Below are 14,104 nucleotides of genomic sequence, written 5' to 3'. Positions count from 1 at the left end.
ATCTCAATAGAAGATATTCTAAGCACATCAAGGTCAGACTGTAGTATTTTATATGCATGTGCAACATGTATTATGATGTCACTTTTACTTCCATGTGTTTATTCGTATATTGTATTGTTTATATAAGCGGTGCTGCCTGTATCCGCATGCCCTTAATGTTTGGATTGGAAAGCATAGCGAGGTTCAGGTGGAACGGGCTTGGTGAGAGAGCGGTTGTGTTAGAGGCGGATGGCAGCGGTTGCAGGCAGAGCACCGGGTTTGTTGTTTAAATAAACTTACCTGCGTTAATCCTCCATCAAGCACCATCAATACTTCACAGACCTTTGGCTTCAAGGCAAGACATCCACAACACCACAGATGATCTGGGTTTAAATCCCAACTAGTGGCTGAGCAACTGAACCATTGGATCAATTGAAAGCAGCAAATTACTTTTTTAATTCCTCAAAAACATGCATGTACCCATGACTTATATGAAGCACACACACTGCCTAGGAATAAAATGGTTGAAGCCACAGTTGCTTAATACATTTTACTACACTAGTAGGAAGATTTACAGCCGCCCTCAACTTGGAGAAGACTACTTTGAAATAACCACTGCAGGACCAATAGAGCACAACGATTGATGTTACTGCGTGCCAGAGCTAGCTCAAAGAGAACCAATGCGTTTTTGGGTCGGGCGGGGCAGGTAGTGAATGCAATGGCCATAGTGTGTAGCATGGCCATCAGCAATCAATGGGTGGGGAAATCGCCAAACACAGACAAACGGGGTGTCCCCCCTCACATCCCATCTCCTCACTGACAGCACTCAAGTGTATAGTTTTGCATTGCAGGTGGCATCTGGTAGCCAAAACTAAAACAAAAAGGGAGTAATAGTGGTCGGCCCCTGTACTGGTGTTCTAATGAGTTCAGACCAGAGGCATCAGCAGCACAAGCCAGAACGACGAGCTCCACTACTGAGATGTCATCTGAAGAGGACTCAGAAGATTGAAAAAAGGATTTCCTTTATGGAGATTTTAGGCACAAATTAAGTATGTGTTACAACGTAAATACCTAGGTTTATCAAAATGTATCTTTACTTGCCTGAAATTACCCTGTCGCCAATGAGAACTTTTTCACTCCCGGAAAAATCGTTTTACTTTAAAAATAAAGAAAATTACGAATGGAGCGAAATGCTACCAACACAAAATCTTATCTGGAGCCATGGCAACAGCCGAATTTCCAACGCTCTTCTAAACTTCATGACGTTAGGCCTCAGGCAGAAGTGCTTCAGCAGGGAGTCGGGCTCTGGAAACAAAGGGATCTTCACCCGTAATGGTTCTGTAGGCCAGGGCTGGTGACTCGGGAGCCTGGGTACATAGCCCCATCCCGCGAGATCTACTAGTGCACAAACGATAGTAGTAGGGCCTGCCTGGAATACCGGGTCACTGGGGGAATGTACCAGGGAGCTGGCGCCATTCAAGTGCAACTTGCCTCAATGAAAAAGGAAGCAATTGAGCCATTTAAGAGTTGAATTGGGGACCCTGCTCAGTTCATCGTTTAGGCACACAGGCTCACCGATCACCCACTCGCAAAGCCACGGCCAGAAGCAGACCAATGAACAATCTTGGTCTCTCTAGTGTGGCCTCCAATTGGAAGAGATTTTTTCAGACCAGGTTCTTTTTTCCATATTCACTGCACCTAAAATGAAAGAAGCGCCTAAATAAGACCATTTTTTATTGCACAAACAAAAAGCAGTCTTTCAGTTCTCTGTTAGGGGTTATTTTTTGTTTCATAATCTCATCCCTTTTATGCAATTCCCAGCCTCAACCCTGCAGACTGTAAACCCTGCTGCACGAGGGCAGCAAATGACCCCCTGGAGAGGGCCGAAAACAGAAGATGATTTTTCAGTGAATATACAAACTGGAATGAAGCTGCAAATTCACATCAACTAAAAACCTTAAAATCATTAAAAATATATATTTCAGTTTACCAACATTAATCGTTCTGGTCAGTTTTCTGGTACTTTGCTAATAAAACGAGACCAAGTTTCCTTTATTCGTCCATTTTGTTCCCTTTGGCTGCACCTCATACATTCAAATTATGCAACGTGTGAACGGAGCAGACAAGACAGCAGTCAAACATCATAAAATAAATACATAGATCCGCATTCAACGGGGTCTTTAAGAAACCTGCCAGGTGTCACGATTTAGTTCCAGTCCCAGAGGTTGAACATTTTCTCATGACCACTGTTACTTTAAATGGTGTGCTTCAAGCATCACACAAACACAAAAAAAAGAGACGGAGCATGGTGCGTCCCTTATCCAATCCCATGCCCCCGGTGATCCTATGCTATCCTTGCCAAGGCGGTTTACACTCAGACAGATATAGTCATATGTAAACCCTTGACAGAAGCCACTGCGAAACAATGGCATAACATAAAATGGCAGCTGTTGGGGGAAGGAGGCAGTGGCTTTCAACTGTATCCTTCTGTAGTATTCTACTACAAATAGTGGGGCATGCTGCTTCCACTCCAGGCAACCCGACCGCACAGCTGATAGTTTGAGCATTATTCAAAACAAAAGGACATTCTGATCTCAGTTTACCTGCCGCGGCAGTGGGTAGTAGGGGAGGGGGGCAATCGTGCATTCACATAATGCAGTCTAAGAATCACTGTTTGGTGTCAACAGACCCGTCACCTTGTTCGGATCGGTGCTGAATTTCATTAATGCGAGTTGAATTGGCTATCATTTTTGGAAAGTTAAACACGATTGGAGATGCACATCAGGTCTGTCCTATGGGAACAGAAGAAGATTTGGCCTAGAGGGGCCTAATTCAACTCCTCTAGTTGATGGCGTTGTCTGAATACAGTCAAGATTCCAGAGGTGCACAGGGAATATCAGAGAGTGAAAGCTGTCCCGCACAAGCACAACTTGAGCAAGGATTTGTGCCACTCCTGGGGCAAGTGAAATGTTTCCACATTCGCTGCTTGTAAAGGTAATCTGCCTTCCCCCCCCAACCACCATGATGGTGCGCCTGATGGACGCTGCCAAAAATTGCTATTGGCTCGAAGCAGCGTTGAACAAAGATACGCTGTGCAGAGACCTGTGGGAGACTGTTATTACAAGGCAGCTCTGAAGTAAGCACCACAGCTGGTTAGTACTACTTTCTTACTCTGCACTTTACTCCAACACAGAGGTCTTCAACCTGCCGCTCTCCAGATGTTTTGCACTACGAACCCCCGCAACCCCCATAATACCACAATTTACTAGGGTGGCTGACTAGGGCTGATGGTGGTTGTAGTTCAAAACATCTATGGAGCCAGAAGTTGCAGAGCCCTGTAGATAAACCAAGCAAGGGATTGGACGCTTTGCAACACTTGGGGGAAAATTACACTGCAACACACTAGGAAATAAAAACCCAAAGATGAGGCGCTTGATGGTGGAGGGAGGAAAAAGTAGAAGAAAGATGACTTTGAAAATGTCTGGAAGCGGCATGCAACCAGGGTGACTTGAGCAAACCGATGAGTAGAGTTTCCGCCTCTGCTTTCAGCCCATCGCTATCAAAGGCCTTTGCACCAACACAAGATCTCTGGGTCTACATAGAGGAAAAAAACAATGCCCCATGTAAGAGTACCCCTTTGGACGGTCCCCTGTTTCATATTTTGTGGCATCCCTCAAGACTTCACAACAGGGACCCTAAATGTTTTCTGTGCACCTCTTGACCATGCTTCAGTCTGCTGTTAAGTTAACACTCTGCGGGTGTCCCTTTTGTTTTCTCGCATAACAATGTTTCCACCGGTACTCTAGACTTGGTACTTCCACCGCTTACTAAGATTTAAACTCAACTTCCATGCTCCCTGATAATTCTCAGACCCAATAAATAGAAGGACTCCCGATCACTTTCTTTACAGTTTCCCCTGCATCTTGTATGGCCCACTAGTGTTGTCATGTCCTTCCCTCTCCCTGCTAGTTTCCCCTCACATTTCACCACTTTGATCACCTTTGCCGTCAAGGTATGTCTTTCTTACACAAATAACTCCACATTAAAAGTGAAGTCTAAGTGTCGACATACATGCCATTGATCAGGTAGTCGAGTCTTGAATAGTGTCTTCTGCGCAATGCTTCCAAGGCTCTCCTGGTTACCAGAACCAAAACAACCACAAAAAAAGTCACACCAAACACCAGAGCAGCCAACAGGCCACTTCTGTCCCCAGTCTTCGAGTCTGCATTAATGATACTTTCATTTTCTGAACTATGGAGTCCACGGTTACTATTCAGTAATGAAGAGGAAGACTCCACACCAGCCAGTGTGTTGACCGAAGCATTCATTTGACCAGGGTTTACTGTGGCGCCGTGCCCTAGCTTGGAAAACTTTGGAGTAGGCGTGGCAACCTTGGAAGATGCAGTCTTGTAGGAGTTACTGTGTACAGGAGTAGGTTTCATGAGTGGGGGAATAGGGGTAGTGGCAGCAAGGGTGGTAGTTGGAGCAATGCTAGATGTTGGTAACATCGTAGTAGTGGTGGTGATTATGGAAGGTTTAGTTGTGCTGTAAGTGGTGGTGGTGGCCATCCTAGTGGTAGGCCGTGTTGTGGTTATAGTAGATGTGGTAGGTATTTTTATTGTGGTCACAGGGGTAGTTGTTGTGGTCACAGGGGTAGTTGTGGTCACGGGGGTGGTTGTGGTGGTCACGGGGGTGGTTGTGGTGGTCACGGGGGTGGTTGTGGTGGTCACGGGGGTGGTGGTTGTGGTCACGGGAGTAGTAGTTGTGGTCACGGGAGTAGTAGTTGTGGTCACAGGGGTAGTTGTTGTGGTCACAGGGGTAGTTGTTGTGGTCACAGGTGTCGTAGTTGTGGTCAAGCATGTAGTTGACGCTGTGGTCATGGGGGTGGTTGTGGGCAAAGTCGTAGTCGGTGGAAGAGCCTTGGTTTTTGTTGAAGTGGTGGCCTGAGTGGTTTTTGTACTAATTGTTACTCCGATTGGATGACTGTACTCAGGCTGAGCATCGAAAGCTGTTGGGAACTGATTGGCAGAGGGCTTATGTTCATTCTTCTGCGTCTCCGTATTGTCTTGGCTTTCATCAAGGGACTGATCCATCTTATCTAAATGCTTCTCAATGTCCACTGCTAGGTCCAGTATCTCAGAAGTAATTGATTTGTTCACACTGATGCCTACTGCCAGGCGGTCTTCCTTTTTTTTAGGATCAGGAGGCTGTGAATTCATAGACATATTCTGTTTGTTCAGGTCAACATATGCTGGTTTGGAGTCCTTTGTTTTGGAGCTGGACTTTCTTGTTGGCTCTTTCTCTAAGAACACAAAAATAGACAATGTTAACATCTGCGAAGTCATTGCCACAATTTCAAACAATTTGAAACCAATCAAATCAACCTCTGAACACAGCATTTCACATAGCAGCGCAGCACCCAGTAGAAATGGAATTTCTTTTACTTAACATGGGTAGAGAGGCCTGCTTCATATAAACTTTGAGGAATTGAACCCCTAGTCTCAATCTGAACTTGCACAAATGAGCCATAAAATTCCAACAGAGAGCTACCTGGGGGTCGCTAGGTTAAATTTAAAGCGGATCAGGACATTAAGGAGCAAGCATTATGGCGCTGGGTGTTCCGTGCAGCTGATTCGCGCGATTTTACCTTTAGGTGCGCCTTGTTGGATGCTACAAGCAGGGCGCATAGTCCTATCGGCGCAGGTAAGATTCGGAGTGATTATATGAATGAGTAACAGTGCGAGATTATAAAAAAAAAAGAAAGGAAGCTGCATTGGCGGAGCTAGGGGAGGGCAAGGGGTGCGCTCGCTCCCTCTGGAGCCCCTTCCACATCCTGGGGCACCCCCTGTTGCCTGCCAGGTAGCACCAGCACATCTACTACCTGATTTCAGCTTGAAAATATGCGAGAGCACAGACCTTGTAAAAGAATGTCTAGGTGCCATGGGTTTCTCAAACTGGAATACTTCCCTTACTTTCAGTTTGCCATCCGATTCCCCACCCCAAATTCCAGGCCCTGCAATGTCCTCAAACCAGGCTGTACTTCCTTGGCTGCTCAATTGGGCAGGGAAGACCTGCTTAATGATCATCATTTTTAAGTTCACCTTGCTGCCATTATCGCCCCTCCTGCCCCCGGCTGACCCCTCGTTGATGGTTCCTCCGCCATCTTGAGGAGCAGCCCTAGGGAGAAATCAGACGGTAGAAAGAGTGGCCTGCATCAATCACTCCATCGAAGAAGAGGTGAAACAAAAGTGTCTGGGCCTCATTATAAATTTGCCGGTCCGCAAACAAGTTTTTCCCGATAAGTGCCAGAGCCGCTGTGCCCGGCAGGTCTGACCCTGCCGGGCACAGCGGCCACAGTAGGCAGACTTGTCACGGGAGCACTGGCACTGTTGTAAATCCCGTATCCCCATTCCCATAGAGTCCCAAAGGAAATTATTTTAATGTTAACTCATGTTGGCTGCCTGTAATGTCTGAACCCGCTTTTTTTATCATTGCACAGGATGGTGACATACAGCCATTATATAATCACACGGGTACCATTCACTCACTCGTCGCCCTGAATGCAAGTGCATAAGAACTAGGCAAGCGCTAGTAAGATTCGCCCGAGAAATGGCGTAGCACCTGACTTCAAGGCAATGCATATATGCTTGGAACACTGCAGGGCTGGAATGCATTCACTGACCGTGAGGGCTCCAGATACGTTTTTATGTGGCATATTTTTAAGTGGGGTTAAAAAATGATTTTTTAGATAAGTGAAAATACATTTCAACCCTAAAACAGATCTCGTTTTGTAATTCACACTACTTTTCGCCTTGAGATGCATTTAAATCACCAATTTCGACTTAAAGTTCTGACCCAGAACAGCATTAGTGATAGTAGAACTCCTTCCTGTGCCTTTGCTCTGCAGGTGCCACTGAGTGGAGATGTGCCGGGAGGAAGCAGGTGGCAGGCTGCAATGTGTCCGTTTCCGGTTTTGTGTCGTGAGTATTTTTACTCAGTATTTGTTTATTGGGAGTCTTTGCCGGCTTTTAGTGAGTACATTTGACCGCTGCGTTGCTTACCTGCTGGCCTGGTAACTAGCTTTCATCATTCCTTATATAGTCAATTCCCCCAAATAGACATGCAAGCGCCCTTCTTGTTATTGCGATTTGTCCAAGGGATCTAATTACTGATATTCCTTACATATTGGCTATTTGGCCCTTTGCTCATTATTTTGACACCCTAAGCTTACCGCAGTTGCCTAGCCCCCCTCATCTTCCCGGGGTGTGACCCTATGTTGTGCAACCTCCACCGCCCTCAGGCCTGGACCAGAGTGTAAGAGAACGGGGAGCGGTCACAGACATCACCTCAAGGAAAGCTTACTTACAACAAATATCGGGAAAGGATGGTGCATGCTGTGGATGAAATGCGTTTGAGGGCAAAAGGTTCAATGTGTGTGTCCACATTTTGTGAATAGCTGAATCTGCGTGCATGCTTGAGAGAGTGTGCGCGCGCGTCTGCAGTGGTTGCATGTTTGTTTGTATGAGGTAAAAAGCCAAATGTGGCTTCGTAGCAATCCTACCTTTTCTCTCATCCCATTTGATCGTAGCTAGCCAAAGCACACCTACAGACTAGTTAGCTAAAAGACAATGGATTTGACCAATAGGAATACATCATTTCTACACAGGTGTGTATTAATGACTACAATATTTTATTTCTGATCAATATATTTGCATAATTATTCAAGCAGCTGGCTGTGAAAAATTGGACTCCTGTGATTTTTGTATTTATATTTTTAAAATGCTCACACAGCCCACAGGCATCGAGGCGCTGTTACAGGAATTGTTTTTTAGTTGCATAATTGTTTTTTTTGTCTTAGTTGCGTATTTATAATGCGCTTAAACACCAAGAGGTTTCTAAGCACAGACCCAGGGATCGAACCTGTGTAACTTCGTGTCGTCTTGCTTCCAAGGCGCGCACGTTGCTCCTGAGCTATCCTCCCAGGACAGGAGTATTTATTTACTTATCAAGCACCAAAGCCCACAGGCATCAGGGAGCCACACATAAAACAACACATACAAACATTGCACTTCAGAAGCCCTTCAGCATACGCAATATGATACATATTTCTACAGCCAGAACAGGATCCTTCAAACCCTTCAGCTTATCAGACAAAAAAGGGCTTTCCTTTAAACACTCGGAGCTACTATGCATTACCTCTCCATGTGTGTGTTACAACACCTGGAGTCTAAGAGGTTTGAGACTTTCAACTCATCAGGTGATAAATAATAAAACAATAATTAAAGAGGGCATACAGAGATGCGTCCTGAAAATCGAGCCAGTGGGTATTGGGTTTTGCCACTTTGGCAATGGATTTTAGTCACCCTCCTTTACACCAGACTTGCAAAAGTAACTTCAAACAAGCAACTACCCTCCCCCATGGCATAGCAGTACACTATTCAAAACAGAAACTGCATAGTTCCAGTATTCCCCTCGCTCCCTGCTGGACATCAGTGTGGGTACTTTCTAGCTCTGAATGTACACAAGGTGTACATCTTATAACAGGTGCACTTGCACTCAGTGGGGTGGGCCTACTCGCAAAGTCCCCAGTCAACAGAAAGTGACTCTCCAAAGAACTCTGCAAAGACACACATTGGCCTGTAGAAAGCAACTCGAGACTCAGTGGTCCCCCCCTAATATCACACCATCATTCGAAACAAAGCCAGTAAACCCCCACTCGCAAACTGTGTGTTGGCCCCAGATTAATTTGAGCAGGGCATGGATAATACACAAAAAACACCACAGAATGTGTATTCCCCTTGTCACAGAATAGTCATAAGAAAAGGAGCGGGGTGACGTTTACTCAGGTGTCCCCATACCACACATTGGCTGGTCCGGCAGATTGTGCCTCACAACCAACACAGAGCTGCTGGTTATGGAACTTCAGCTCTGGTCATCTCTGGCAAAGGTTTCCAGTTGAATGCGGTTGTTTGTCACGTAGAGTCCTCCTGTGGTGCAATGTGCTGTTTTTATGTATGTTTGGACTGGGGTCTTCAGAGCCCCACAATGGCCTGGGGCGCTTCAGAGCCTTAGCAGTGGTGGTTGGGTCCTGTACAAGGGCCACATAACATGTTACGTAACACATGTCTTACATTCTTTTCAAACAATTATATGACCATTCTTGGGTCTTCCAAGTATGCCTGCTAGTAATTTACCATTTAAACATGTAATGTTGATCAAATGCACATGGACTGTTTGCCAAATGTTCATGTAATACGTTTGTAAACAATTGCAAACCCCCCATCTGCAAAGCCCCCAACTGCAGTCAGTTGATCAAGAGATGGACAGTTGCATCTTTTCACATTAATCACTCCACTGTTCCGTGCAGTCTCTCATACTAGTTAATAATGATAATGATGTGTTTATAGCGCCTTAATCCAAAGCGCTTTACAGAGCACACATTTTACATACAATATCACCCAACCGAAATTGGTACTCATTTATCGACCTCGGAAGGATGAAAGGCTGAGTTGGCCTTGCTGGGATTCGAACCTGCGACCTGCAAATCACGCTCAAATCGGCGCAGCGAGCACTCAACCCGCTGAGCTATCTTACCGGCTATACACTAAATTTTGTCCATGATTAAAGCTATATATTCACAGACGCAGCAATTCACACATCACCTCACGTAGCATGAACACAGGTTTTACAGGAAATGCTGGCACATTTTGTAGGCACAGGCACCACAAGCCTCTGCTTCACTATTGCAGTAATGAAATATATTCTTGGCACACTCACGACAGTGTTTTATAGTGGCAATGCTGCCAATCATTTGAGCATAGCCAGGAGGGCTGGGATAGCATATATCGTGAACTGAGGCATCATGAACATGTGCTCTAACATTGTCATTGTTGACATATATTGTGGACACAATCACAAAACAGTGGTAAAGCTGCCATATATTGTGGGAATGGCATCATGAAAATAGTGCAGAATACTCCTCTGTATTGTTGGTCAACATGGCACCCATCTATTTCATGTATTATCCTACAGAACAGTCTTTAAACCTATTTTTCTAAATAAATGGTGCTATAAAAATGCACCATTTTACTAACCCATTATTTAATATAAATTCTCAGGGTAGGTTCCCTCGCAACTCTATTGCATGCCTTAATTAGGGCAAAATACTAACACACCTCTTATGAAAAAACCCCAATGCAACGCTGCCAGACAATAACGTACAACTAAGGTGCCACCTTGGAATTCCCCACTCCCTCTGGCACCAAAGGTTGCCTCTGCTACTGGGAAGCTGCACTTAAAAAAACAAAACAAAAATGTATTGGATTTTTTAGTTGAACAATAGAAACAAAATTAAACAAAAATTACCCTTTCCCTCCCTCCAACATAAACCCCCTTAACATTTCTGGAGATTGAAACGTATAGTAAGATTACATCAGGATACCTAAAACTATAAGTCATCATTGGAGTCATGGCGCCTTCCACTTGTAATCTTCATAAACACAGCCACTCCTCCTACTACTACTCCTTGGGTCAACTTCATAGTAATCCCTTCTACCCCTTTAATGCCCTCCCAAGTCCATAAAGTTCCCAATTCCCCACCTCCCTCCTTACCTCTACGAGCACTCGAGAGAATGCTTTCCGCCTTTTAACTACGACTGGAGCCCCACTTGTTGATGAATGCCCCCCATTCTTCAAGAAAGGAACCCAGGTCATCATGGATTATAAATGTCAATTTTTTCATCGTGAATATGTCCCTGACCTCATACAACCAATCCGGTTTATCTGGTACAGACTGAGTCTTCAAATTCTGGGCAATTGCCAATCTCCCTGCCCTAAACAAGGCATCCCACATCCTCTGTAACCTACAATCATTGTTATCTACAGGGGAATGATCAACAGAATCTGTAGAGGGTTCAACTCCAGTTGCACACCCATGACCTCCTTTAGCCAGCTTAACAGTTCCGACCAAAAGATGCGTGTCTCCATATGGACCTCTCACATATGAAGACTTGTTCAAGTTCCACTCCTCAACTTCTTCATCAACACTAATTTGCTTAGGACAATGCGTCCTCCAACTTTCCCCATTTGAATTCTCCATGCATGGAGACTTGTGCAAATCTTGTCTTTCAGTTTCTTTGTTAACATTCATTTGCTTATAGTGGCATGCTGATGTAAGCCCCACTAGGAGAGCAGTCTTAATGGTGACCATTCTGATGTCCAATGATGCCTTGGTTCCAAATGGCACCACACTGAGGTCCCAAACCGGATGCAGATGCTTGACAGGGGGGTGGGTGGGGTACATCCTTGATAAACCTGTAGGATGCCTCCTGGCCACCAGGTTATATGTGGAGTAAGACATACTGTCCGAGTTCCTGTAGGCTCCAATGGCAACCAGGTAAGACCTGCCCGCCAGAATGAGCTTGTTGTGCCGAGAACGATAGTACTTGATCGAGTGTGCAACAGGATCTATGCCCTTGTCCTTTGCCCAGTTACAAAACCTGCTCCATTTGCCCTTGTACTATGGCGTCACTCCTTGCCCTTTGTATAATCTGTAGATTTTCTTGCGACAACTGCAGGTGCTGAAGGGTCCCATTTTCAGGAACCAGACCGTTAGGGCTAACTTCTCCAGAGCTAGGTGCACACCACAGCTCCCCCCCGCCTCTGCTGAAAGAGAAGGGGAGATCCTGTGACTGGAAGCGGAACAGGCCTCTGAACCGCCAGCCTCATCAGCTATGAAAACCAAGGCCTAGCTGACCACTGCGGCAGTATTAGAATTAACGGCAGCCCCTGCTCCTCCCTGACTTTGCAGATGACCAGTGAATTGGGGTGGGAGTCATGGCAGGTTTGGGGGTGGGGTGGGGGTGGTTCGGCAGGAAGGCGTATGACCCACATTTTGTCCCATTGCAGGTATAGTACGTCCCCCAGCGATCCTCTGCCCATGCCCATCCAGGATGTAAACTGATGGCAGTGTCTGTTCTGTTCTGTGGCAAATAAATCTATCTCCAGATGGCCCCACATATGGAAAATCTCCAGCAGGACTTACATATCCAGCTGCCACTCATAATTGTCTACACCCAGCCTGGTGAGCCTGTCCGCCTTTAGATTGGACTCCCCCGCAAGGAACATTGCCGACAGCTGTATATTGTGTGCCATTGCTCATTCCCATATCCCGATAGTTATTCTGCACAGGGGAGGGGACTTGGTTCCCCCTTGCTTGTTGATGTAGTACATGCAAGTGGAGCAGTCCGTCTGAATGCAAACTAAACTGTCCCGGACCACTGGTAGAAAAACCTTGAGCGCAAGCTGTATGGCTGTCAGCTGGAGCCAGTTGATGTGATGCGCCTTGTCCTCTGTCGACCTCAGACCGTGCACCTGGTGATTGCCCAAAGTGGCCCCTCACACCTCCAATGAGGAGTCTGTTGTGATAGTCTAAGTCGGAATGGCCTGCCTGAACGGCATGTCAACTGTGAGATTGTCCTCCTACATCCACCACACCAAATCCTGGTGGAGTTCCTCCGGAATGGAGACTGTCGCCGTCTGGGAGTCTGTTTCTTGGCAGGAGGCTGCTAGGTGTTACGGAATCCTCCTCATCCTGAGCCTTGAATGCCGGATGGCCAACAGGCACGTCACTACAATGCCCAATAGGTGCTGGAACCACCAGGCTGCAGTTGTCGATCTGCTGAGAAAATGTCCAGTAGCTGTCCTCAGCGCCACCATCCTTTCTGCAGTGGGGAAAATCTTCTGCTCTCTGGTATCCCACAGCACGCCCAGGAAGACTAAGACCCTGCGCGTCATTCACTAAGCGCGGGCGAGCGATAAGTTTGTATTTTGCTCAAACACACCAGGCTTTCATATCGCTTGCATCTCCGGTTGTGTTTCCTTCCTTTTACTAACAGCGGCCTTGCAGTCTGAGGTCAGGGTCTTCCCACCTGCCCATCAGACACTCCTGGGTCTCCGACTCGGCCCTTAGTCACTCCACCTCGTGAGCCGGGTGTTGAGTAACTGCGAAGTAAGAGCGTTGCATGCCAAACAGCTGTCCCAACCATGATCTTCACGAGGCACTACAGGCAGAGCGTGTGCGGGTCAGACGCCTAAAAGGATCTGTCGCTGGAAGGGCACCTACTAAAGTCCACCGGGGCCACATGCGCTAGAGAGGGTGCGGCATCAAAGGCTGGTGTATGACTGATATTACGAAAAAAATGTACGAAACAAACAAAAGCATTTAAAAAACAATTACAAAGGTTAGTGGGACACAAGGTCCCAGGTTAAGGGGAAGCACGTGGAACTAGGAGGGAGAATGCCTTAACCACCAGCGCAGGCAGAGCAGGTCCACTCCAGTCGCAACGGAAAAGAGGACTGAAGTGTGGCGCTGGAGGGCGGAGTCAGGGGAGCGCATGCTTCTGGTACCACGCCTCCATGCGCAGATAAATGTAAAGGAGAAAGTCTTTTTTTGTGTGAAAAGGTTCCGTTCCCATTCCCTAGCAAGGGAAACCCATGCAGTATGGAGGAAAGGGGACGTGACGTAGGAGTACATATGGATGTGCTTTTGGTTTTGAAATGGCCTGGTCAGTGACTGCTCCATCGCCAGTCATAGGCTACTCCTGTGCAATGCGTCTGTCAATTGAGGCATGCGCTGGTTGTTCCTGCATGTGCAGGATGCTTGTTGGACATGCATTTGTGACATAGCTCCCCCTGCCCCTTTGCCCGTCACCTATGCTGCAATGTAGGTGTAAATCTTCGTGTACACACCCAACCTCCAGGTCCTTTGTCAACTGTGACGCGCCATGTAAGCCGGCAGCGTGCTGTTCCGCAGCACCATGGATTTGTGGATTTATCCTGGGTACAGCAGTGCGTGATGGTCAGGTCAGCGTCACAGGTCACCTGGACATCGAGGGAATGGTACTGCTTCCAGTTCCTGTAGTCCTCCTCTAAGGCGTGGGTGTGTGGGGGGGCACGCACCAGCTCTACATGCATGCAGTCAATGTTGCCAACACATTGGGCATGTTCGCAATCGTATAGAAGTGTGCCATGGTGGCGTTTAACTGTGCCCGAGTGGTGTGGGAGGGTGATGTGCTGGCCTACAGTACCTGCACCAGCACTATGGAAATGGCAGGCTGCGAAATGC

The 14,104-nt window shown here is 46.7% G+C and overlaps 1 protein-coding gene across 1 annotated transcript in view; it reads right to left on the bottom strand.

Moving 5' to 3' along the window:
* Nucleotides 1–1,696: 1,696 nt before the first annotated feature.
* Nucleotides 1,697–14,104, bottom strand: part of MANSC1 (MANSC domain containing 1) — a 168,399-nt gene continuing 155,991 nt past the window's right edge. Inside the window, exon 4 of the mRNA XM_069628713.1 lies at nt 1,697–5,281. Within this exon, the coding sequence (XP_069484814.1) occupies nt 4,035–5,281 (1,247 nt within the window). The 3' untranslated portion in view covers nt 1,697–4,034. The remainder of the gene's footprint in view (nt 5,282–14,104) is intronic.

The sequence above is a fragment of the Ambystoma mexicanum genome, chromosome 12, assembly GCF_040938575.1.
Source record: "Ambystoma mexicanum isolate Mex_15411 chromosome 12, UKY_AmexF1_1, whole genome shotgun sequence".
Lineage (NCBI taxonomy): Eukaryota > Metazoa > Chordata > Amphibia > Caudata > Ambystomatidae > Ambystoma > Ambystoma mexicanum.
This window is presented reverse-complemented; position numbering and strand designations above follow the sequence as displayed.